At 35.5% G+C, this 27,638-nt stretch overlaps 2 protein-coding genes across 2 annotated transcripts in view; one reads left to right on the top strand and one right to left on the bottom strand.

Annotated features, from left to right (window-relative positions):
- Positions 1 to 252: 252 nt before the first annotated feature.
- Positions 253 to 27,577, bottom strand: LanA (laminin subunit alpha). The gene is made up of 62 exons (XM_013323719.1): positions 27,284 to 27,577; positions 24,867 to 25,013; positions 23,089 to 23,216; positions 22,805 to 22,913; positions 22,559 to 22,729; positions 22,025 to 22,241; positions 21,693 to 21,902; positions 21,227 to 21,420; positions 20,964 to 21,039; positions 20,747 to 20,884; positions 20,561 to 20,672; positions 20,107 to 20,282; positions 19,809 to 19,985; positions 19,482 to 19,604; positions 18,919 to 19,077; positions 18,429 to 18,682; positions 18,196 to 18,332; positions 17,870 to 18,008; positions 17,567 to 17,755; positions 16,989 to 17,357; positions 16,758 to 16,910; positions 16,196 to 16,370; positions 15,931 to 16,091; positions 15,612 to 15,771; positions 14,509 to 14,742; positions 14,143 to 14,305; positions 13,560 to 13,722; positions 13,232 to 13,354; positions 12,823 to 13,000; positions 12,044 to 12,347; positions 11,626 to 11,851; positions 11,399 to 11,526; positions 11,116 to 11,240; positions 10,769 to 10,942; positions 10,221 to 10,422; positions 9,974 to 10,053; positions 9,678 to 9,786; positions 9,426 to 9,540; positions 9,145 to 9,306; positions 8,855 to 9,074; positions 8,525 to 8,634; positions 8,327 to 8,448; positions 7,967 to 8,240; positions 7,725 to 7,886; positions 7,154 to 7,341; positions 6,847 to 7,043; positions 6,620 to 6,753; positions 6,334 to 6,531; positions 6,093 to 6,235; positions 5,561 to 5,839; positions 5,273 to 5,486; positions 4,833 to 5,156; positions 4,569 to 4,752; positions 4,323 to 4,461; positions 3,871 to 4,103; positions 3,534 to 3,635; positions 3,235 to 3,435; positions 2,918 to 3,090; positions 1,925 to 2,164; positions 1,439 to 1,600; positions 951 to 1,182; positions 253 to 774 (listed from the first exon to the last, which is right to left on the bottom strand). The coding sequence occupies exons 1-62, from the start codon at positions 27,476 to 27,478 to the stop codon at positions 512 to 514; spliced, it is 11,049 nt and encodes a 3,682-aa protein (XP_013179173.1). The 5' UTR covers positions 27,479 to 27,577; the 3' UTR covers positions 253 to 511.
- The window catches only part of LanB2 (laminin subunit gamma-1), a 29,344-nt gene continuing 29,193 nt past the window's right edge, over positions 27,488 to 27,638 (top strand). Inside the window, exon 1 of the mRNA XM_013323720.1 lies at positions 27,488 to 27,554. The gene's annotated coding sequence lies outside the window, so the exon portion shown is untranslated. The remainder of the gene's footprint in view (positions 27,555 to 27,638) is intronic.

Genomic DNA, 27,638 nt, shown 5'->3' with positions numbered 1-27,638 from the left:
AATCCATATAATCCATAAGTGTTTTTGGTACGACTAAGTTTTATATTACCATCGACTTTATATCGCATCAGTTTTGTTATCTTTAGTTTTATAAGTGTTTTTCCTTATACCACTCCCTTACAGTATAAATTTAGATTGACTCGACGACCTTTAATGTAAAATTAAATCTTAATGTTTACGTTAAGCATCTTATACTGCCGGTAGGTATATCTTTGCAAGTGTCAATAAATTTAACTAAATAAAACAATGATATGGATTGTAATGATATATTATTTTAATACAGTTGAATTGGCTTATTATTACAAGACTATTGTCAAACAATAACATAAGAATTTATATATAGATATCCAATAAGATGTCACTCATTTCTTCAAACGGGTCGATATATATTTTACACAAATAAATAAACAAATGCTTCTCCATAAAGTGAAATAGAATTGATAGAATTATTTAATTTTATGCAGTATGAAATAATACGTTTAGGTTTTAAATTACATGTTGAAGACATAAATTAATCAGTGGGACATACACCAACATGGGTATTACGGCCGGCGGCAGTCAAGGGTATTTGAACAGGTGTTTCCCTGATGACGATATTCCTGATGCATCCTGTGAAGCCACGACGGGATCGAACACCGCGCACCTTCGAAATGGGCCGCTCGTGTCCGCCAATGTAAAGCGCAGATCTGGTGTCCGTGGAACCAGACTGGCCCAGACCAGCGTCGGAGAAGTGACCATCTACACCAACGGAGACCACATGCCGTGATTTTACAGCTGGAATCAATTTGTTATCATTAATATTGCTATGAAATATTTTTATATAAAGAGGTATTGTAAGGTGTCCGGCTGATGTTAATAAAAAGTCTAAAGGGTTTTAATGGATGTGGTTAAGAATTTGATGGTAAGGGACTGCTGGGTGAAGATTATAAGAAGGTTTTATTAATATTTACCGTGAATTTTGTGCCAATTTCCATCACATAGTGTGAACTTATTTCCCAGTTTATAACTTGCATGGAAAGGACCTTTTCCGTTCTCAACATTGGCGATAACTTCATTTTCCAATAGCTCGAGGATCATAAAGTCCCGCTTGCCATGTACACTCAATAGCAAGCCGGTGGAATTCCGTGGCTTCACTTCCATTGAGATGGAAATCTCAAAGCCAACTTTGAAGTTTTCGAGGAGCTAGAATTTAAAAAAAAGTAAATATAGTTACTAAAAGTGTCCAAAATAATATGTAATTTCAATTATATTTTCAAGTAATTTAAAATATTGATTAACAGAAATATTTCCAGTTTGGAATCTCTCCGCTCCTTTAATACTTATGCAACAAAATCTTTTTTCTATTGGGTATTGATACATTACTGGAGGATGGTAATTTTAAATATCTTCAGAGTAACATCACTAGAAATGTAAAATTATTGGTATTATTTTAACTTACCTTCAAATAATTACTGTGAACATTATTTGATGGTCCAAAGTAGACGCCAGGTTCAATGCTGTCAGTGCAACGCAGTGAGTTAACACGATACATGATGTCAGTAACATACTGGCCATTCATCATAAGTCCCTTTAGGCATCCTTTGAATGGCTGGTAGAAGTCCTGGTCATAAAAAATATGAATTATTTTACATTTCTCAATTAAAATGCTAATGATATCTTTTCTTTCTCATAATTCTTCAATTTTTTGTCAACAATATACTCAGCAACTTCTCTGGTTGTCATAAATTTTGGTGAGTCATTGCTTATCATTAGTTTTGTTGCTTGTTGTTTGAATTTTCTTAGACTACATTCTAATTGTTAGCTATTGGCTTTCCATAAACACTTTCTTTCCACTGACCATGAAGGTTATAGATAAACTGTTGGACGCACTTAATGTTCTTTTGAAACATAAGAAAGCATATTGAGAATTACAAAAAATACATACCATTAGATTCTGGCGGATACCAGACGACAAATTGCCAAGACCACCATAGTAGAATGGTGGTGTTAAAATAGCTGGTGATATACATGTAACACTGGCTTCACCGATGCGCTCTGAATCAACAGTAAGCTTTCCATGACCTTCCTTCCTGACTAAAGTCACAGTGTGCCATTCCGTCCCATTATATGTTTGTGTTGATTGAACAAAAGCAGTTTCTCCACCACAATTAAATGTGAAATGAAGCTAAAATAAAAAGTTTTATACATTAAATGGCATGCTTTAAAATAAATCTGCTGTTTCCCGCGCCTTCTTGTGAAATTCCGTCTTGACTGGGTAACATTTTAGAGAAACTTATTATAGTTTTATTTTGGATATTCAGTATGCCGTAAATACGCATATTGTCTTTTGATATTTTGTTCTGCTCGTAATAAGCTTAGTCTATTTTTTCGCTTTTGGTAGTACGAAAATCTAAAAAAGTTAATGACCGCAAGTTAATTTTTAATAAGTGTTTTTTGAACAATTTTTCTTTGAAATAATCGCTGTTATTCCTTAATTTATGATGCAAAGAAATTCAATTACATCCAAATGACATGGCTTTATAGAAAAACTTTATTTTATTGTTTACATTCCGTAAAAATTCAGATCATCAAAGATGTTGTGACTTGTGACAATCGGAAAATATAAACAATGTCGTCTTGACAGCTTGTCAGTGTCATTTTCTGACCATCGAGCACAGCAACGAGAAAGAGGATTAATGTTGATCTATTATACTTTTTAGAAAAATTCCATCGGTATCCCTAAAAGTTAGTGGTAGTCCCCGTCATTATTAAAAGTTCTACAATATCCTTGTCGAACTGTACTAATGTCATATAAAAGAAGGTTTGGCGACAAGCAGGCGGCTGACTATAGCCATTACGCCAAAAAAAAAAGGTTTAGAAAATCATGTGCGCCAGGGCCAGGGATGATGATGAATAAATTAATCATAATGGTATGTACCTTCGCGTCTTTCATATATAATGCTAAGAACTGGCCAGGGGCCTTATCAGCCTCGCCGTAGAAAATAAGACCGCCATGTTGATCAAATGTACGGAAGGTGATCGTGAAGTCGAACCCTTCCCGCTGGCGGCCTGGCAACTTGGAATATTCTATGCGACTGTCATTGCGAGTGCCTGCAATAAAAAAGTGTTGATACAAAAAATGTTACAATCATCAGTAAAATAAACCCAAAAGTATGTGCAATGGAAAACATCTTGGAGTATTTCTGCATTCAACATATAATTTAATTAATAGTTCAGCATTATTAATTAACCAACCGAATCTGTATCCTTCCGAAGGGTCACCAAAGCCGTAGTGTGTGTCATAAGCCAGTGCGCACCCGGCTTCTGGCTGGGGCGGAGGTCTACGCGTGGTTGTGGAAGGTCGAACGGTCGTCGTTGTCATTTTGAATGGTGGTCTTGTTGTAGTTGGCGGTGCTGTAGGTGTCGTTGTCTCGATTTCATTTTCTTCAGGATTAACTGTAAAAATAGACAGACATCGTCACAGTACATTAATCACTGATTAGGAATAGCATTTTATTTTTAATAAAAGTGGTCGGCCGAATTTATTGGTTTACCTTTAACAGTTACAACGTCTGGTGCAGGTGTGGCCAATGGCGGCAGGGATGTTGGCGTAGGAAGCACGTCGACCGGTGCTGGTGCCGCCCAGATCAAGCGATCTGAAGTCCATTGGGAAAAAGAAAATTTTAGTTAATAACTATATACGTAAAAAACTTGTGGGTCATCCTGTTATGTTACATTACTACTGTTTTTATATGTAGTTACTTGATAGAAGAATATGATAGTCAAAATCGATCTGACATCCGAATATTATTAAAAGTAACATTTCCAAAAGAAAAAAAAACTAGTTTATTTATCTTGTTAGCGCTCGGATGTGGTTAAAAAGTAATTTACCTGGGGGCACGCCACCTGTTGTGGTTGTGGTGCCACATCTGCCAAATATGACGCTGTTATTGCTGAAGGGTTCAAGCAGGTTAAGCATCCTGCCATTTATTGTAGCGTCAGCTATGCAACCTTGGAACGGTGCTTTTGACCCCACTTTGCCTCCGACTACGTATCCAGGTTGTACGCCGCCCACAAACAACACTCCATCTAGTATGTGCAGTGGTGCTGGCGCTGTGTCAGTACTGAGAAGACAATGGAAGGATAATAACGTTAACAGTTGAATAATATGACTTTGACTGAAGCATGCACACTTGAGAGCGCAGTGTAAATTGTTCTCCCACAAAATGAAGTAAAATCCTGATCAAAATTACAAAAGTGTAAGAAAGTAGAAGTTAAGGTTTTTTTGGGAACATCTCATTATAGAAACTTTTTTGTTAGCTAATCATCATCTTACACCTTACCTGAAGTAATCGAAGTCGTCCACAACTAGCCGTAATGCTTGGTTATTGTGCGTCACTGTGACAACGTGCCACTGAGAATCATTGTATGTACCGAGGCCTGTGTCAAGTTGTTCTCGTTGGCTCATCAGTACCAATTTACCTGGAATTTCGGATATTAAATTTCCGTGAATTTAATAATTACCCTTCAGTAATATAATTATTATAAAATTAATATAAAAATGAAGTAAACTTTACAAACTAACTTACCGCCAATTAACGATAAAGATATACTATCGGACATTGTAGTAGTTTGAGTTCTACTTAAGTATACAAATATAAGTCCATCTGCTTTGGACGTTTTAAATTTAAGTGTCAATTGTAAGTTTTCTGTTGTAAGATTAACATAGCGTAGATAACTGTCTTCGCCCGATAGTGAGACGAGTGATGCGAACTGAAATACGCAATTAATAATTTGAAGTTAGGACTCTCCTGTATCTATAAAATACACTTAGTTTTTAGTAAAAAGGCTACCTGACAACCATAAGCTACACCCACAGACTCCATATTTTCACTTAAATCAATATTTACACCATCTATACTAATTTGTCGAATGCAACCATCAAATCCTTTACTAGTAACTTGTATAATTCCTTTATTATTTCCGCCAAAGTTCATTGTGTCGAGATCAGGGATTTCTTTCGTTTCAGAAGTCGAAACTGTCTTGAGAACTTCGCCATCGACTTTGAGTGAACATGTAGTCAAATATCTTCCAGCATCTAGCCTATGCCATTTGCCATCATTGTAAGCCTTTGTTGTCCCAATTATTGTGAGATCATCAGGGTTTCCGAGAGACACCTATAATTAAAAATATAAAAAAAATATGTACACAGAGAGGAATTAGTACAATTTATGCTCAACTAAAGTGCATCAGTTGTTGTTTTGATTTGTAAATAAAGTTACAAAAATTTTACCTGTAAGTAAATGCGTCCATCCTGCATCTGAAGGGAGAAGAAGTGACTACCTTCTCCTACTAGATATATCAGGCCATCGGGAGCATATGTTCTAAAGAAGAGGAGTACGTGGTTCTTCTGTGGTACAAGGTATCCTCTACCTGGCATTGTAACGTGAGACCGGCCATTGAATCGATACTCTTGTGGCCCGCTCTGTGATGTTATTAAGTTGTCTCTAAAATTGAATATAATTTTATTAAAAGTTATTCATTGTCCCAAAAGAGATTTTTGTAACCTTAATTTTTTTACCTCTGTCTAGCTCCCTTCAGATTATCAGCACTAATAAAATTCCATAATCCTACAGGTGTATCACCTATCATAAGTTCTTCTATTTGACCTTCAAATGCAGGGAAGCTCACTCCTTGCAGTTGCGCATCAGATGGAACGCCACCGACATAAAGTTTAGACTTTTGCCTGTCCAAATTGAAGATTGTATGCTGTCCTGGTAAAGTGGCATCTTTCGAATGTACGTATTCTGTGCCATTGCGTAAAGATTCGCGAATGGATAGCTTAACGTTACGACCGACTCTGAAAATACATGTCATTTTTCAGATAAGTTTTTCATAAAGTACATATAACGAGTTAATTTGCCAAATCCGAATCGATTACTGATCGAAATATAATATGTGCCAGATATAAGTTTATTGAAGGAATAGGACTACGGCGATGAGATATTTTTAATACTGATAACAGTGTAGGTTGACTAACCTACATTGTTACATTTGAAAAATATGATAAACTGTTAAATGTGATAAAGGGGTAAAGCATAATATTTTCTCACCTGTCAACTATGACTTGATACCATTTGTTATCAGCGACAAATTTGTCGCTGCCAATCTTAGTAGGATCTTTTCCAGCGCTGTCACCGATGTCCATTACTACATATGGATATCCATTTTGGATACCAATGACCATAAAGTCATCCTAAAAGATAAGTTATAACGTTTTACAAATGCTAACTACGTATGTAATAAAAACTAGTGTTTTTCTACAGTAAGATATAGCTTGATATTGCAACTTACAGATTTTGTTCGTCTGAGCATTGTGTCTTTTGGATTGCCTAAGTAAAGTATGAATCCATTCTTCTCTTTGGTGCGGAAGTATGTAGAAACGTGAGTAGATGTAGACATTTCGTCAACGGTATCAGGAAGTCTCGGTTGAAGGGTTGACCAACGATCGAATGTTACGCCGAATTGCACTCGGTTGGCTACAGTACGGGCCTGATGGACAAATTTATTATATTATGTACTTTGTCTAACATATTTTATAATATTACCCATTATGATGATGTAGAAATATTAAAAGTACCTGTTCAACCAGGTCTCTCAATTTTTGCAACCTTTCATCTGCTTCTTTACGACGCTGTTCCAGACTTTCCTGTTTCATTTTTACAACACGGTACTGGGAAGAAATCTTCGGATCCAAATCTTTGATGTTATTTACTACAAAATTTAAAACAACAAATTGAATACATTGATCGTACATCACAATTGAGAAGTATAATGCTCTTTTATAATATTTAAAATTCAGCATACCTAGGTTCTCAATATTCGATGTCATCTTTTGTGCATCGTCAGCTACTTTTGGTAGAGACTGTGCCCATTCCTTACTAGAGGCAAGATCCTTGCCTAGTTGCGACATAATATTACTCGTGGATTTGACAGTTTCCATTACTTTAGAGGCTTTTTGAGTTTCGCCTTCCAATGAAGTTGATGTGCTGGTCGGAAGTGATCTATAAATGAAACGTCGAATTTACACAAGGAACAACACAAAAAGATAAATAAAATGAAAACTCAATGTGGTAATCATTTAGAACATCTTCGATCCAGGAGTTAAACTTACAATTGTATGGCATTGTTTTCATCGTCCGCATCACCAAGGATCTTCCAAGCGTCCTTTAATGCTTCCTCTGCACGGGTAAGGTTAGGCCTTAGCTTTTCTTCCACAGTCTGTTGAGCACTTAAAGCAGTTTCTGACAGTTTCATTGATTTATCCTTTGCTGGAGTGACGTTTTCTTGGAGAATATTGTTCTAAAACATTTTTTTAAACACTATAGACTTTTTACTATGTAGCTAGTGTCTTAGATAATTACTTATTTTTAGTACATGACAAACGAGCAAGCGGCCACAATATTTTGCTAAAGTTGCGAAATGGTCGTTGGTTGTAGGCATCTGAAGCAAGTTTAAAGGTTTTAGAAGCGTTGTCTACCCTTGGACGTACGGAAAGAGAAAATTTCCGCTTCTTGTACGTCCTCCACCACCAGACAAGAAGCAGAATTACTCTTATTTCATGCCACTCTTCGGTGTGGCGTGGCATTGCACCGGGCGAGGGGGCTATTCAGCATTAGCTGCTGTACGGACTCTCCCTATGTTAATTATCTTAATACATATTTTGTAATATTGATTTTACTTACAATATTCGTGGCGTTTAGAATTGATGCTACTGCGTCATCGCTTGCTTTTTTTGCGTCACTGATTTCTTGTACAATAGATGAATATGCAGAGGCTGCACTATAAGCATGTTGAGTCCTAGTGTTGTTATTTTCCCTTTCTGCTAAAGCACGTAGACTGTCTGCCTGTGAATTCAAATAGTATTTTTTATAGTTAATGCACTATTATTAAGTCTAGTAATCTAAATACATTTTTTTCAATTTACCCTGTTTCTTAATCCTTCTGCATGATGCAAGGCAACGTCAGTCAAATTTGTAAGAATTGGATAATCATCCTTTAATAGTGCTAGCATTTCTTCAATTTCATTGTTACCGTTGTTTAAATCTTCCAATGCTTTGGATGAATTTCTTACAATACCTCCAGACAGAACATTAAAAAATGTGGCGTTATTTATGTCCAAAGCGGCATCAATTAGATCTTTCATAGCTGCACTGTTCAATTTAGTGACCGATAGAACTTTGTTTCCAAACTTGGATTCTCTAAAAAAAGAAATTTGTTTAGCTCTTACTTAGTTCCATACTGTAATAGGTAAAACTTGTGAAAATATTCATTCTACGACACTAACCTATTCTTATCATTTAACATCTTAGCTTCGTCAGCAGTTTTCTGTGCAATGTTCGTGTATTGTAACATTTCGTCTAACTTTCCTTTCAAGTCTTTTGTTTTGTTTACTAATATTTGGAATTTCTGTAAATTAAAATAATGAAACATTTTTAGTTGTAGAAAATCTAGTAAACATTAAAAATAGAACACCTTTTTATACCTTTGTTTGTTCAATAACAGGTTGGACGAAAATATTCATTCGTTCTATTTGATTATCGACATTGTTTATGGCACTTATTGCTAATTCTTCTTTTGGTTTGAGATCTTTGGCTGAAACAATAATGAGTGAGGAATTTTATTGCATGATAGAGCTAGGCAGAGATGGCCAGATTGCGTAAAAGGTGACATAATTAAGACGGGAGTGACGACTTAGATGAAGGTAGATAGATTGATTTGGAGGAAACCTGGAGATGAATGAAACTGTATATGTGAAAGGCTAAAAGCTAATTGTAATAAAATGTTTTTACAGTAATTTGCATGAGGACCATACCTGAAATATCACTCTTAATTTGCTGAGCTTCTGCTAAAGCGCTGTCTACTTTAGGTTGTTGACTGAGTTCCAGGCCTGTTGCCAAGTCACTGACGTGTGTGACAATGTCTTTAGCTTTCTGACCGTTATCCCGAACTGACGCTAAAATTTTGTCCGCTTCTGCTGCTAATGATGCAGCCCTTCCGATTTGATTTTCACTATCGGTTGCTGCAAACTCGGCCTAAAAATGGTATTTTGTATAGTTTTTACACAAACATATAAATCATCTATAAATATAAATCTATACTTACGGATCTCAATAGGTTCTTAGAACTGGTCTCCAAAGCTTTTACCGCAGTTGTAACTTCGCCTAAATCGACGTTACGTAATTCTGTTAACCTGGGCTTAAGTTGCTCGGTTTTGTTGGAAATATAGTTCAGTCGTTGCGTAGTGAAAAAGGAGTCTGCCTTGTCCTGGAAGATATCATCGATAATATTTAGTAACGTTTATCAGCTTAAGTATTCGACATAACTTTAAATGTAATAGTGAACAGTAACCTTATGATGAACAAAGTAAATAAAAATATTTTTACCTTAAATTCAAGACTTTCATTGGACAACATGTAGCTCAAGTCTTCTACAGAGAATATTAAAGCGTCGGTACACGAATCACACTCGAGACAACCTTCGTGAGGGAGTAAGACCCACCTATTACAAAAAAGGAGAATGTTGTTAAAAACGCCATCGTTGTAAGTCATCATTGCTCACACACACTTTGAACACTCAAGGATGTATATGACTCAGCAGTGGAGATCTACTATAACAGTTAAACATAATAATTTTACCTTTCAGGACACCGGTCACATTTTTCTCCTATAACACCTGGAAGACACTCGCACTGGCCAGTGGCGTTGCACATAAATCCAAGGGAGTATCCAGTATTACAATTGCAATCTGAAATTATACGAAAATTAAGAATTATTTAATCATTTCGGAATAAAATATAATTTGACGCTCCTGGATTTCCAATTGGAATTAAAAACACCGATAGTATAATAGTTTTTGATCATCTATACAGTTTAAGCTTATTTAGAAAGTTCTTCAAATACTCAAATACATTTGTGGTAAGATTTTAACTCACGATCGCATCCATATTTGGTATAGTTCCAGTAGCCGGCAGCACATTGGTCGCATTGTTTTCCGGTAACTCCTTTTGCACATCTATAAATTAAAACACCAGGAGATGATAAACATGTAAAGAATGAGTTACATATAGATAAGTGTAGACTTATATGTACACCTCGAAGCCTATCCTTAATTAGGAATGTTAGAACGACACGATTGTTTTTATTTTTATTTATTAAGTGTAGAATTTGTACGCTACGAACCTGCATTGTCCAGTATTATCATCGCATTGTGAGGACTCGGAGGCGAGTGCGCAGGAGCACGGGGTGCAGCCCTGACCGCTATTGAGGCCCCAATGATCGGGCGCGCAACGGTCGCACTTGTCCCCAATTACTCCCGGCCGGCACACGCAAGTACCAGTCGTGGGGTCACAACGCTCCATTCCGAACTCGTCGCATACGCACGCTGTTTTTGAAATCTTATGTTACTAATATTATAAATGCAAAAGTTTGGATTTATGGATGTTAAGACACAACTATAAAATGAATCTGGATGAAACTTTAAACTACTAAGTCTTTTATACTGTTATATCTAAAGAAAAAATATATTTATACAGTGAATTACTTCATCTGCTTAATTTAGATAAATATGCAAGCAATATTACAGCTTTATTTACGTGTTTTTCGCAGAAAAGATTAGATAAAGATTCATATTGGAATCTTGACTATGCAGTCAAGACTCAACTGAACATGAACTTTCAATTTAAAAATCGAAAAGAGAGCATATGATACTATGTTTTAAAATAACGTACCTGTGCAGTTCTTAGAGAATATGGCATCTCCGAAGAAGCCAGGGGCACACAGATTACAGGCGGCTCCAGCGGTGTTGTTGACACACTTGAGACAGTCACCAGTGATGCTGTCGCATGAACTAGGGTCGTCAGGGTTGATGTTACCCGAACAGTTGCAAGGTTTGCAGTGATCGCCTGAAACATTGACACAACATTGTCACTTTTTTACAAAATATTAAATAGACATTTTAGTTTAATTAGAAAGCTACTGGTGGGATGAGGGTTGCTTTATTCTGATGACAAGGACTAAGTACTGCGGTGATATATTTTAGGTTGAAAGTTTTTAGCGGCTATAATTGATTACTCACCTATATTTTCGGGTATGCCATAGTATCCCGCCGCACAATATTCACATCTTGCGCCAGCGTAGCCAGGTTTACAATCACACGAGATCAAGGAACCATTTCCACTTAATTCACAGCCAATGGCAAAGCTTAAAAGGGTAATTAAATACATAGATATTAATTAATTAATAAAAAAAAATTGTCTCTTAATAACTTTTAATATTTTAAGAACGTACGCAGAAGGAAATCTATGTGCTTATTGCCATGTTTTATGAAAACAAAACTGTGATCTACGTTCGTAACTTACTTGTTAGATGGATAGGGCATTGGGCAGGCGCAGATGAGGCAATCGTTAGGCGTGCCAACCGTCGCGTCGCCATGGTAACCAGGAATGCATTGTTCGCAGTGATCTCCCATTGTGTAGTCCGTACATTCCTAGAAAACAGTATCCCGTAATATGCGTCCATTATGTTTATATTACTAAATGTAATTAAGAAGAGTACCGACAGCAAAATCCTTTAGATTTCAACTTACCAGACAAATACCAGTATTAACATCACATTCGTTCGAATGTCCGTTACATTGACATGGTACGCAGAATCCGGCATGTGGTCCAGAACTAAGTCTGTAATAGCCTTCAGCACACTGTTCGCACGACAGACCGCGATATGCTTTGGGACATTGGCAGTCTTCAACAGAGGAAGCTTGTCTACCATCAGCAAAGTCTTCAACAGCGACATCCAAACTGACACTCATCAATCTATAAATATAAAGATTTTTTCCTAAATTGTAATGATCAGCTTAAATTTGTAGTTCTCTGTGATAAAATAAATTGAAAACAATGATCGCTTTGGTTATGCGTAATATTTTGACTATACGCCACCTATTGCTCTTAATAAATCCAGACATTTTTCGAAAATAATTACAATAACACCGTATAACTATTACGTACCTTGTTGTCACAGCTTCATGCCAATAAGTTGCCCGAATGTAAATACTAGTTACATTAACAAGTATGTTCATAAATTGATCTCTGGTCACAGCAGAACCATCCAGGTTTGTGAATTCATCCTCGCTTATTCTAACGCTGTGCCTCCAGTTGACAACTGATGGTGGTTGTTCCACGCTGTTGTGTACTATGTATCCGTTTGCTCCCCCAATAATAACGTCAGCCTCAATCACAGCAAATCCATCATCTCTTGTAGTGTAAAAAACAGTATATGTAAGATATCCTCCATATGACGTCAGACGTTGACCTGGAATTAAATTAATACAATTTTTCATAAAAGGTAGAAGGCATTGGAATAGCATACAACTAAAATGTAATAAAAATAACTAATTGCGGTTTTTGATGAGATGTTTATTTTAGTCACATCCTCTTGCTTCTTGTGTGTGTATACTAAATGCTAAGAAACGAAACATCTAAGACTAAAAATAATGATTATCATCGAGTACATACAAAGTCAGCAATAGTCAAATTACGTTTGCAACAATGTTAGCTTATCACGCAGCGACATGAACCCATATGATGTCATCGTACGACTTCTTTTATTCATTACATTAGTTTGTTTATGATTGACTGATAATATACATTCATAATAAATATCTACATTGTGTGAAGGTTAAATTTATCTTGTATAAAAATTTAACTTTACGTTGTGTGTATTTTTTATTAATGTAATGGTAAAAATGTCGTTATTGCTAAGTGGTGTAAACCAATTTTCTACTCACCGAGATAATATTTCGGAACACCAAAGTAAACTAGTTTTTGGTCTTCATCATCACTGCTTACTAGTTCTGCGCCGATTACCGTTTCGTTTAAAATAGTGGGTGCAATGGTGTACGGGAAAATGTTCAGAGTTCGATTCATTTCGACACTTACTAGATACCAATCGCTCATACCGCTGATCTGTATCAAAACAATACATATTTTTATCTCATTTTTTGTAGTGAGTTATTTTATTATAAATAACAGTTCGAAACCAACTTATTGCATTTATAACTACCGTGTTCCGAACCGAAAAAGCTCTAGAATATCGTGTTAATTAATCAAAACGGTTGCATTTTTAGGTAGTCGAGAAAAAGACTAAATTATCTCTATAGTTTAATTAATTTACATATATTTTGTATTGAACCTTACCTCTGCCCACGTCAAATACGAGCTGGTGCACCTTGTTGTCTTGCCGAAACAGTAACATTTTGTACATCCATCGGGATTGTCTGGTTGTAAGTTGAAGTATTCATCTTTGCAAGTGTCACATGCCTGAAAGGAAAAAATATTATAATATTTCCAAAATGTAAGCGAAGAAATCAAAGAAGATAATAAAGTAAAAACTTTCAAACATTGTCGTACACTAATTAAAATCACGGCTTGGCGTAGTCTTGATAGACTACTATTGTTTTTATTTTCTTCCACCTGTGCAAGTTAAACAAATAAATGGTAAATAATTTTAATATGCGTGACTTACTTGACCCCTGACGTGCTTTTTACAATAACACTGGGCAGTGTTTTGATCGCATACGTCTTCAGTGGTGCCGTACAAGTTGCAAGTACATTCTAAGCAATCCGGGAACGCGTAATGGCCAGGTACACAATGATCACAAGTCCTGCCTATTACATTTTCTTTACAACTGAAATAATAAATTTGAATTTATATAACGAGTTTATAAAGTTGCCATATAGTTATTTATTTATTTACTAGCTGTGCGCAACTATGTCTGTGCGGAGTTAAAAAAAACTTAATCTGTAGTCTATGTGTTCTTTCAGTCATCTACATCTATGCCAAATTTCAGCGAGATCCATGCAGACGTTCTGGAGATACTTTCTAACAAAAATCCATCAATCCTAACATTCGCATGTATAACATTAGTAAGATTTAATAGAAAGTAAAACAATCGAAACTACAGTTTTGCGTCTTTCTTTCAAATAACATCATACATTGAGATGAAATCAGCTACGCACTGCTACCAGGGATTTGAAAATCAATAAGATTTTAAACGCAATTAGACGAGAATGTATCTTTTGGATACCGCAATAAAGTCTAAACTTACTCGCAGTTACCACTGTCTGCCTCGCACTGTAGTTGGTTGCCGACTACACCGAGAGGGTTGCAGTTACAGTCATCACAACCGCGCTGCACGTCGAAGTTAAATGTGAACGGTTTACAACGATCACAATTGTCCCCTTCCACATTTTTTGGGCAAATACATTGACCTAAAATATTATCATTTATTAATATAACTTGATTACGTTACAGTTGATATTTAATATACAATTCTTAATATAAGCATCTATTTTATTAGAAAATCTTATCTACATTATCAATGCAAGAAAAAAAAGGAACTCTTAAATATAACTTAAATATTTGTAAGCATTTTTATAAATTTATCAATAATATATCCGAAGTATATACGTACCGTTATCATCACAAATGGCGGTCAGTGGACAATTGCATGGTTTGCAGTTAGGGAAACCGTAGAAACCAGTTTTGCAAGCGCTGCAAGTTCGTCCGATAACGTTCGGCTTACATGGACATTGTCCACCGAATGTGTTGCATTCCAGCTCTGTAGAACCCATGAAGTCGCAAAGGCAACTCAATGCTCCGCTGTTGTATTCGGCGGTGATAGAGAACATTGCATCTCGACAGAAACCTTAAGATGAAAATAAAAATTTAGGTAGGAAGTGTCTGTGTCTGAACTCCTCTGAAAAGAGTACTAATTGACCGGTACATCTCATTTTACCTGCATTTATAAGGTATAGGAACATTTTTTAATTGTACCTTTAAAGCACTGCCTTTCAGTAGGCAAAAAATACTATTACAAAAATGAAACTACTACATATTTAATAATACAGATAATATTAAATTGTGACTAAGGTAAATAATAACAAGAAGTGGGAAGGTTCCTCTTTCTGCAGCCCTGACCACTGGTTGTTTGAGTCATGGGACTCTGCAGCCGGTGGTGTTCTGTTTTTAAAATAATATATGTTGTATAATTTTTAATTTTATATATGAAATGTAATTTATTAATATTAATAAAAGAATACGTTGTAGTAATAATAATATAATTATTATACAAAAAAAATATTAGTAAGTATAGTTTAAATTAAGAGGACATATTAGATATTTACTACGCGGATCGCTCCGTCCACTTCCCTGAGTGGACGGAACGAGACGCATCTCGTCGAGAGCAAAATCTACAGATATTCATTTTTGGGAGAATGAAGTTAGTACAAGTGCCTGCGTGCGCAACTCGCCAAAATTGCGCGCGCATCTATTTCGTCCTTTAGCGAACTTCGGAGGTAGCGTACGTTGTTGTTGATAGACATCAACTCTACCCGATTCAAACACTCAAAACGCACAATCTCTTCGAACATGGCGGCATGGCAGTCTCAAAGTATGAAAATTTGATGAGATTTATAGAAATGTTGTACCCAAGTTGTCATTTTTATCTAACATTAAATATCTTATCTTATGTGATTGACGACAGAAAATGTGAACGTATTTTTTAATAAAACATACCAGTTTCATTGGGGTTTATGTAGTAATGATTCATAGCGCAATTTTCAATAAACTCTCTTGTGTAATCGAGTGTGTTTGCTTCTTTAATTGCAGTGTCTAAGTAGTCTGGTTTCTCTATAACTAAGACGTAATCCAACCAAACTCCTTTGCTCGTGTTACCCTATTGTAACATAATTAAAAACACATTAATATAGCCTTATGACAAAACAATGATGCATCAATCTAGTCTTAAGATGCACAATTTACTATCATTTTTCTTACATCAATTTTCATTTAGCTGAAGATTTTAAATGAAATCAAATTTGGTTTAAAGAATTACCTTGAAATTTAATGTGAAGTTTTCGTTAACTGAAAACTGTGTATTTCCATTAGCCAGTGTAATTAGAGCTCTGCATCCAGAATTAGATGGGCAATGTTCTATGGGTAACGATGCTTCGTATTTCTGGTCGTCGATAGTGACTGTTATTTCTGCATTGCTTTCTACAATAATAAATATATTTTAATAGAAACGAAAATAGTTTTGATAAGGTTACAATATAGCTTAAAAAATGATTTTTTCAGAAGTAAAATATCAAACATGTTACCTGGTTTATTAGGCTGGAAGTAATGTACAACAAAGACGTAGTCTCCAGGAGTAGGGACTTTAGATTCCAACTTAATAGGATCCGAGGTTGGATCCAGATAAACAACTGATGTTGAATTATCGAGGATAGAGGGTCGAGTTTCGCGGCCTCCGCCCGAACCTGCTTCCACTTCAACCTGTAGGGGTAAGACAAATGCTTATTAACAAGATGGGACACAATTTTTTTAAATAATTGTTATTAATATTAAAACGGTGAGCTTAATTCGAAACAGTTACCTTATTAAAACAATTTAATGGTTAACGCCTTATTATTATTATAAATACGAGATTTTGGGTTGATTTACGTGGAGCATGTCAGAAAGTGAAACTTCCAAGCATAGTTTGATTGGTATAATGCAATATTAATAAATTATTTTAATTAATTTGAGTTAGTACTATGACCTAATCACGCTTAACTTAGGGTAGGCTATCCTATGGCTCCAAGCCCCTCGGTGGAAATGTATAATGAGCTAATGATGATCTAATATTATTTCTATAGTTCTTTATATTTAATACAAACTTACCTTTTTAGAGTCAACCGCCGCCGCGAAAACTCCCGGACTACATTTACCATTACGTCTCAAACAGAACGGACGAGGTGTGATGTAGTCAAGATGCCAGATTGCTTCAGGAATTGCTACTATCGACTTTATTCCAACCAAAGTATCTGTGTCGCCCTAAAGACATTCCATATTTAATTATTGGTGTAATCCAATATTTCACAATGAAAAGTAGGATAATAGAGCTAAATTTACCTCTAGGTAGACAACATTATTGGGGTCCATAACATTCACGGTTATAATCTTTGAGAGATCATCCGCAACGACTTGTCTGCAAGGAGTAGTGTAAGGGCAGTCGTTTAGATTCACGATAGCACCTGTCTCAGGCCCATCACCAGATTGGAAACGAATCGTAATAATTCCTTTTGGACTGTTATCGTCTGTTACATTCGATATAGTCACATCTATTTCAGCACCACTTCCTGTATTATTAACTGGTGTAACGTATTCAATTAAAAGAATGTAAGGGCCGCTTGGTTCGATTTTCATGTCATATTGTAGTTCACTTTGTTCACTGATCAATAGTGGGATATCAGCTGGCCCTAAACTGTACTCCCTTAGTTGCTGTAAAAGATTTTCATTTATTACTGTTATTATTGATATAATAAGCCGATCTCTCATTGGTTTCAGTTAAATTGAAGAAAAAATAAACAAACACTAGAATGGAAGAAATGTAAATTTTCTATTATAGGTCTAATCGTTTTTGAGGAAATTAAGAAATAACAAACGACGGGAACTGAGGATTATTTAGGGTAAAAATAAATGTTTATTACCTCTGGATTGTTGACATATTCGGTGACTGGTGTGATTAGAGTTGTTATGTTGGCTGCGGGCAGTCCGCTGAGACTTGGATAAGCAAAATGGCGACAAAGATTACGTTCTCCAATACCGCATGGTTTATCAACTAATTTAGTTAAAACAGTCGCTTCGTAATATGCCTCAGGTATCAATACAAAGTAGTCCTGTGAATATGAAAATAAACTTTTGCGTTAAATGTAAGGCAGAAAAGGTTTAAAATAGTTAATTATTATAGTGATAATGTTGTTGTTTATTATAGTACATGAATGTATACTAACAATCATAACTTCTCTCGTTGTCTTGATGGTGACAGTCCAGTTACCGGCGTTCATTACAAACGGTGCTGGTGCATTGCCTTTTTCTAATGTTACTGTTACTAGCTGAGGCTGTTCAGTCGGTCGCAAATTTACATTGAACCTGTTAATAGAAATGTTACATTTATAAACCATTCTGACATAGCCACGATCATGATTACGCTGGCAACACCATTGTAGCTCTTTATGTAAATATCAATTATTAAAAGACAAAGCAACAGTGTGCATATCAGTGTTTTTCGCCAATAAATTGGTAAATTGCAGAAGGAACAGATTTCTGTGATACTTACATTTGCTGTGTATCCACGACGCTTTCTGGTGTTACAATAATCGTGGTGGTTACTAAGTCACGTAGAGGATTGGCGTATTTTAGGACCATGCGGTACAAAGACGATTTGCCGATGTGAACCACGTTAATTACTTCGTTCTAGAAAGAAAAACATATAGGTACATATCTTAAATATCTCGCATTTAGTATCCAGTAACTTAGTTTTAAAGTTATTGAACATAAAGTCTTTAATACCTGCAGCACAGAAAATACGACGTATCCCTTCCAGGAATAACCGGGGAATACTTCTTCGGAATCTCTGTATCGGACTGGACCGGATTGTGTTAGACCTTCTTCGACTTCGTACTGGAACTGGTGAAGAGTGGGGAAGTAATGGGCGCGGATGGGCCGGTCACAGCGGCGGCCGTCAACACGCGAGTGACAGCGACACTGTCCTGTGCTCTTGTCGCAGTTATTGTCAATGGAGCCGCCGATATCGCAGTCACACTCTGCAATACAAGTTTTTTTTAAACAACAAACGCCTATTGGATGAGATACTTTTGGGCAAAAGACATACCACAGTCTAAACTCAGACTGTCAAATTTTATTAAATATACAATTTTTTTCAATGTCTATTCCAATTGAAATCTTATGTAAAGTATAAGAAGGAGATTAGGCTTTCGTTGGTTTTGGACTTTAATTTTTATACTTAGGTAAGATAAAAGAACCAAATTAAGAAACATACCGGTACATCCAAAGAGATTGTTGTTCTCCAGATTGTAGAAGCCGCTTTGACATTGATCACACTGAGAGCCATCGACGTTCATCTTGCACGTACACTGACCCGAACGGGTATCGCACGCGCCCAACCCACCCAGCGTTCCAGCCAGATAGCAACTGCATTCTGTACGCCAAAATTATCAACAATAAAAAACATAAACCAGTATGTTCTGTCGAGGATATTTGTTCTCATACTGAATTCTGTGAAATGTCGTATGGAACTCACCATTAAGCCGAAAACTTATCGTGGTAACATGTTACATGCTAAAGTATTGGATTTATGGTGACTTATACTAATACAAGTATGAGCCAGAATTTTCTAATGCCTGTTAAGTTATAGCACTTGTTAATCTTACTAATATTATAATTGCGAATGTTTTGGATGTAAGGATTGGGTGGATTTGTTAGAAGGTAATAATTAAGTTTTTTTCTTTAACTAGTGTTTTATACATAACATTCCGGTAAAAATCATACTCGTAAATGATAGATATATAATTTCACGACATATTTCAAAGTAATTGGCATTACCTTCGCATCCCAGAGGATTGTATTCTTGCAAGTTCCAGAATAAGGCCTTACAATCGTTACAGATGCGACCTTGCACACGATCCTTGCATTGGCACAGCTCACCAGCCGGCACGGACCCGCAACCTGTGTAAAAACATTTAGATGTGCCTTTTAAATATAAAGAAAATGCTAAATGTAAAATATAGATTCTAAATAGATAAAAACATATCGAAAACATAACAATAAAATCTTTGTTAATTGTCAAACTTCGTTCTTTAGTTTAAGCTGTACCAAATATTGTAGATCACGATTGTAATTCATAAAATTTTATGTAATAATATGAATTACCTGCGAATGAAGCTATAACACCCCTAGGATCACAGTTACACTCCTCACAAGCTGGGTAGTTATAGAATTGCTCCTTGCACTTGTCACATTTTGCGCCATCGAAGTTTGGTTTGCAATGACAGAGGCCGTTGTCATCGCACGTTGAGCCAATGGATCCAGCCGCATCGCAATTGCAAGCTAAAATTGAAGAAAATGAGAGAAATGAGTTAAGTGGTTAGGTGGTATTTAGTATTTTATTTTGTACACATTTAGCCGTCAACGAGAAAACAATAGACCATATTATACTATAGTTACTTACGTAAACATTCAGGGTACTTGTAATAACCAGGCGAGCATTGATCGCATTGTTTTCCTCCGAAGTTTGAGAGGCAGTTGCATTTGCCGTCAGCGGAGCAACTGGTAGATGTGGAGCCAGTTGGAGAACAGTTGCACGGGACACAGAGACGTTCACGGCCTTTCACCTCCATGTAGTATCTAGAAACGAGCAAGCAAGTTATAATGGAGCTACGATAAAAAATCTATTCGGCACGTAGCATCAGGTCGCCCAGTGTAAGACACTTAAAAGCCATAAATATTCACGAATTCAGGGATTTCTACGGAGAAAATCTTTTTTGTAAATTATTATAGATTTATCTTTTTTTTAATCTCTCATATCAACTGTTTTCCTTGATATCTAGTATAAATACCGAGCCAGATGTACTTGAATTATATCGTAAGCATATCGTAATTTGTTTACGCAATGAGTGTCTTACCCAGAAAGACATTGGTCACATCGTGCGCCGCCAAATCCATCTTTGCAGATACATTGACCGCTGACGTCATCACAAATGCTTGCTTCTGTTCCACTGGTGTCACAGTTGCAGTCTAAATTGGAAACAATTTTATAAATATCGTAATATCGAAAAAAACAAACTCACAAATTAATAAAAAATACTTACGTTTACATGTAGGATAGTTGTAGTAACCAGCTTCACATTGGTTGCAAGTACGACCGCTGTATTTACTCTTACAAGTACAGTTGCCAGTTTCTTTGTCGCAAACATGAGATACGGATCCCACTGAATTACACTCGCAATCTGTAGAAAACAATATCATTAGTAATAATGTCTGAATAGACAGAAAAAAATTATATTAGGCGACATTTTTAGTACTTACTTTTACATTCAGGTGAATAAAAGCCATCTTGACAAATCTCACAAGATTTTCCTGCATAATTGTATTTGCATGGACACTGTAAATATCAAATAATCATTTAAAAATACTCGAAATTCCACCATAATATTATCACGTTTATCTAAATAAACAACTTGAAATCGGACAGTGTAAGAAGCCTTTAATATAAACAGTCTAAGTAAACATTTACTTTTTGGAACTCATTTTTTATTTATGTAACCTACAATCATAAATTTTTTACTTACTAAGCCATCTGTTGGTGTGCAATTGTCACCCTCAGTGCCATTCAAGTTACAAGTACACGGTTTGCAATTGGGATAGTCGAAATATCCATAAGCACAAGAATCGCAGTTAGGCGGATTAAATTCTCGTCTGCATTCACAACGACCCGTTTCTTCTTCACAATTACCGGTCGAGTAGTGGAGGTCGCAATTACAAGCTACGAAATAATAAATCAATTAGTCTTCATACTTACGTCTGGCGTAACCAAAGAATCCATAAAAATACACGAGCTCAAAAGACTATTCGTTAATATTTTTACATTTCTCTACTTGACATTTCTTAAGTTAGTTACAGTTCCGCTTAAGGGTCTTTAAGCCGAACTTTATTTCGCAACGAGCTTTAATTAATTAATCCTTTCAATTAGAGTCACGTGTATTTCATCCGCCTTACAGCAAATATACGTTACATAAAAGTTTAAAAACTACTTACGTTGACACACGTCTATCTCATCCCATTTCTTTCCATAAGGCCTGAAGAATGTTGGTATGCATTTATTGCAGTTAATTCCCTCAGTATTGTGTTGGCAGTTCTTACAGACGCCACCGCCCTCGTAATTGCCATGAATATCCAAGGAGAGACGCTTCTCATCGATCTCAGGGTCGTAAACACATTCAGTTGTGTGATTGTGGCAGTTACAAGCTGTGTAAATTATAATTATTTGCAATATGATATTTAAAAACAATTAAGACTTATTTACGGACAAATATTTCTTATGCCGTCTCCAGAGCCCTAAGGGACTCTGAGTGAATGTGTTTACTTACGTTCGCAAGCGAATCTATTCCAGTTTTGTGATATGCGCCATTTCTTTTGTTCAAATCCTGGACAACAAGCGGCACATTGTGGTCCGCATGTGTTATGTTGGCAACGACACACCAAGATGTTGGTATTGCTCTGAGGGTCAGCAGGGTCGCAATTGTCTGCGTGACCGTTGCACATGCAACGACCCCCGATACTGATGTCTTTAATACTGTAAAAGTACTAAAACAAAATTGAAATTATTTTTATTACCCTTTTACCTCATTCGCATGGGGGCTTTTTTAACGCCGCGTTAATAGTCATCATTGGCGGTCGTTGAGCGACGAAACCTTTAAAATTGCTCTAGTTACGTTCGTTCAGCGCCCAAAAAGGTATTTATTAGAACGCCTTTTTAACGCGCGATACCTAAGCGCCCGTGTTATATACTTCTTGCACAATACATTTATTTTATTTTATGCTGACACCTACTAATCGTTCTCCAGTCATTTATTACAACTAGTATCTTTGTTAATTATTAATTATATAATCGTTAAACTTACTCGTCTGGTTACAGTAGGATCTTGTCTGGCTACAGACATAAGATGTCCGAGTAAATTCTTTGTTCGAAGAAGTCGAAGTCTCACGTTGGTTGCCCTTGTCCATTCTTGTAGAACAGGCGAGTCGAAGTATTTGTTAGAAGAAGGCCGGTAGTTTAGAAGTGAAATAGGAATCTGTAAGACAAATGTCATGAAATATACAGAGAACTAAATAGCTACAAATCGATATTACATAAAAGATTGTCCTACCTCTCCTCCTTCTAAGGGAACAATTTTGGAATATTCGGTGCTGCAGATGACAGAGTCATCTCTTGTAATTGGCTGCAAGCTCTCTTTTCCGAAAAATCTTTCACAATCTCTAAAAAAAATAAGTTTTGTCATTAATTATTTCTTTAATATTTTACACAAGACTAAAACTTATAACAAAAAAAGTTTTAACATCTGGTGACCGCCTTGTGACTTTTGACCATTCTTGACATAGCTTAGTCTTTAGGGTAATAAAAAAAAATAAAACGTGTCTCCTTAAAACTTACTGAGGTGAATCTGAGAAATATTGCCAAGGTTTGAAAGTTTTCCCATAATCAGTTGACTTTTCTAATACCCAGAGTCCAGGGCGGGGTGAGTTGCCCATACGAACAAAAACGTAAGCTACATGGAATTCCTAAAAAGAAATAATATTTGTTACGTCTTCATCATCGTCGCATGGGTAGGAGTACCAAGTATTTGATAAATTAAAGTATATCAAATAAAAATTGTAAAGTTACTAAATACTTACAAATTTCTTCGTAGGTATATCTAAGATCCTAAAATATATATACATTTGTAATATAATAAACGTACTTAATTTTAACGTTCTTAAACGTTACTTAACAGTTAATTTTATCAATGTAATAGGTTATGCTTTTTATCTCAATAAGGTTATCTCTATACGCTAGTTTTGTATTATTATAAAAAAATACTGTTATTTTGATCTAATCACCACCGTATAATAACGGACGTCGTAACATCGCCCTTAAATATTAGTTCACGGTATAAAAGTTTTATTATCTGTAGCGTGCTATCGCCGCCCACAGTGTCCTGTATGAGTATCGAAACACGCATGAAATATGTGATGAAACGAGCACACTGGTTGCGTAAATGTTCACAAAAAAATATTAATTTGTTGGAATTAAAGTTAATTGTTTATTTTATTATTCTAACTTCATGAAGGTCTATGTTTTGCCGGACATTTTTTATGTTTTGAAGATAAAAAATAACATATATATAACATATTTTTTTTTATTTATTTTAACTTATCGATATGATGTGGCAAGATCGTATCAGAGGAATTGTAAAATATTGGTTTTTTTCAAGCAACACAACTTAAAAATATTGCATACGCAACTTAAGCAACTTAAAGGAGAAACAAAATAAGTTAGACGCAAAGCAATAATGACCCATTGTTGGTTTTACATTTAACCGGATTGAAAATAATCATGTTATAAATAGATGACTTACCGTGGGTTTTTGAAACCAAAATGTCCTTTTAAAACATATTGTTATGTGATCTATCAACGATAAGGACATGGATGATGATATATTTTACAGAGATTGTAGTGTGAGAAACTTACGATTATTGCGCTATATTTCGTGAGAACTCATCTTATAATTCGCTAAGCAAGCATTTGTTTGTACATATACCCACTCCAGATAGAGTACTCGAACAGTAATTGATCAATAAATATCATCGTCAAATATATACAAGATTAAAATGGACGCTTATGTTTTGTAATCTACAGATAAAGAGAGAAATAACAAAAAGGACATTATTTTCGTATTCATTGAAAAATCAAGTTCTACACATTTAGAACCTCTCCGCCTTTTGTTATATTAAAATATGTATAAGTATATTAGTATTAAGCACTTAGTTAGACTTAGATGATATTCTAGTCATTAAATCTGGTCTATTATTACTTTAATGTCTCTAACAGTTTAATGTGAGGTAACGTAGGGTTCAACGCACCAACAGTATCGTATAATGGCACTATTTCGGGATCTGGGATACGTTGCGACCAGCGTAGACGGAAACATGTCGACAAAAAGACTCGTTTTAGCAACAAAAATTAGAATTGTTCCTCCATGTTGGTAAATAATTAATATGGCTAATAGAAAAAAATTGTTCCGTAATTAATAACTTAATTCAATTTGTAGTGAATTTGTTCATGTTGAACGATATAATTGTAGAATATATATATATATTTATAAGGTTCGTTACAATATTATTAATAGACATCATTTATACAGATATGCTATTTAGCGACTAGGGACTTACTTGACCGAGGTCAATAGTCAAGTTGACTTCGTTGTATTTCATTCCTCGCGACAGTGGCGGACTCTGCCACCAGGTCTCCATGCTGTCGACTGCGTACTCCGGTGGATGTTTCTTTGCCTCATTGTTAGCATCACAAATGTCGCAAACCTGGTAATAAATATAGCATTAGTACTGACTGAATATTTTACCTACAAGAGGATTAAAGCGAATACGAGCATCGATATTTTTTTACGTTTAAACAATATTTCGGTACATTTTTATCTTTTATCTTTCCACTTTCTTAACAAGAAAGGGATCTTTTCAAAACACCCAATAAATCCCTTCATTCCAAACTCGTTCTTTTTCGGTACACGCGAATAGCATGTGCCTACAAAAAGACCATACAAATTTGGACGGCATTGTGTGAGATTGGAGCGAAACAAAAGATCGGTATAGGTTTGGATGCGCAAGCGCATTTGGCCACCACATGTCCGCAAAAATACCAAGAGTCGAACCGACGAAGAACGATGTTCTCCGAAATGTCACGAAGTAACCTAAAAGGTTCTGTCTAGTCACAATTTTTTTATCAGTTATGGTTAATTGGGTTGGCGTTAGTTGCTCGTTAGATATTATAGATACCTATTCGTATTTTAAGGCAGGATTTACTTTGTTTTTAATTATTTGGATAGTAGAGAAAACTAGAATGATAACTTTAAATTTTTTATAATTCCAATGCAGTAGAATCGGACTTCAATCAGAATAAAAAAAGAACCTCATAATTACAATAAGGGTTGTCAATTTATATTTACCAATTTTCTAACACTGCTCTCTTATTTATGGTTTTGCTCATATTAAGATTTTTTATTGACTTGCCTTTTTTATGTTAAAACATTAAAGTGTAATGGCCTTTACAAATGTTCTCTTAACCTATGACCTCACTATCACCGGATAACGATGAATGAACTTTTGTCGTGACGCTTGTGATATATATACCACTTTGTTACTAATTTGACTAACTAAAATATGTATTTACTAAACTGAATGAATGTTTAATACAAATAACGAGAAAGCAAAGCGAAACTTTGTGGATCGATACTTTTAGACCATTCTTTTGTTAGCTATAAGTACTGGTATCGTTTCTTAGCAAAGACAATATTTGTAGGTGTTACATTTGAATCAATTACTCTTTACTTTATGACAAAAGAGTCTTAAATCTATGATATTAAGTAAAATATTAAAAACGAATAATTAACTAAAATATATTATAGATGTTCATTTTCGTATTTGACTTTGGTTGATTGACTCTCTCATTTTTATTATAAAATAAAAATAGCTATGGATATAGCCAGGAACCGTAAAAAGTCATATTTTATTTACGACCAGGATATGTTAATAAAAAGGTTACTAGCTGCACCGGTTATAGAAGATATTGACATAATTCAGTTTTGTCTAAATCTTATTTCTTTAGAGTATGCTAATGATGTGTATTTAATAATTTATTATTCTATGTTATTTAGCAGACCGCTGATGTCTGCGAAATGTGTTTGCAAAATTCACAAATGAATAATTGAGAACAAATTCATTTTTAATATTGAATTAAATACACTCCAGGTACATGAGGTGCATATGCTCTACTTTGAATTTCAATCTAAAGTTTTTTGGATTCCCTGATGCTCATGTTCCAGGCAGGAGCTTCATTGCTTTAGGTATAAACAGCTACTGAATGTACCACCATAACTTATGATGATACTCCATATAATAAATACACGTTAATCAAATGTCACCTTGGAATTAAAAGTCAACCTTCTGAGACAACAAGGAGTAAGTACAATATAATGGAAAAGCGTTAAACATAAGAAACGGGAAAAAATCCCCAAACAGTCCGTAATTTGTTCTTATAAGAATAAGGTAGAAAAAATAATAGGGTTATTTTTATGTAATAATACATTTAAAAAGTTTCGAGTTAATTTGGTTAATAGGTTTAGGTTTCGTAATGAAGAGGCGACGAGACCGTTTCCATTATCAGTGGTATGGTTGGCTAACAGGACGCGACGCTTTTGAGATAACAGTGTTATCACAAGTTTCCGTATATGCTGCTATTGGCTACGCTCGCTGGGAAGCTGCGGCTAATTTAAACAAATATGAGGAAAGCAAAATCATAACTTTCTGCCTTGTTCTCATTCCTTAATACATGTAAAAATTATGCAACACAAGAAAATGGCATTCAATCATCTTAGCAATTGTAACATTTGCAACATTCGTAAGTATAATCTAGCACAAATAAAGCAAAAATATGTACTACATGAAATAAAAAATAAAATATTCGTCTGCTTAATTAACTTCGGTGCGCCGCATCGAGACATAAAAACGTAAACAATAATATTATTAACTGTCACAAAATTCTTAGAAGGTGAATGTGCAATAAAGAAAAAAAATACCTGTCCTTGTATCACATGTTCGTCGTGGTCGGCGTTGGCGCCGGCAAGTTTACAGTAGAGTTCCGAGCCTTCATCGCCGCACGTCGCCGTTGCGGTAATTTTCTTTCCGAGTGCTAAGTTAAAGTACGGGGGTGTCAATATTTCTGCGCGCGCGACGCTTAAATACAAAAGTAGGAGCGCGACAGTACGCTCCATGTTGCGCGCACGCCGGCCAGCCACCGAGTGAAGCTTCACTCGCCGATACTACGCCTTAGGGTTCGGGAAGGGTAGCGTACGTTATTTTTTTTAACTAATTCAGAGAAGAGATAGCTTGTGCGCCGACCTGTTTGTGCATATGATTGATTCTGGTACGAAT

Source organism: Papilio xuthus, unplaced genomic scaffold (genome assembly GCF_000836235.2).
Source record: "Papilio xuthus unplaced genomic scaffold, Pxut_1.1 DF825017.1, whole genome shotgun sequence".
Taxonomy (NCBI): Eukaryota; Metazoa; Arthropoda; class Insecta; order Lepidoptera; family Papilionidae; genus Papilio; species Papilio xuthus.
The sequence above is the reverse complement of the archived record's forward strand: the minus strand, read 5'-3'. Positions and strand labels throughout refer to the sequence as shown.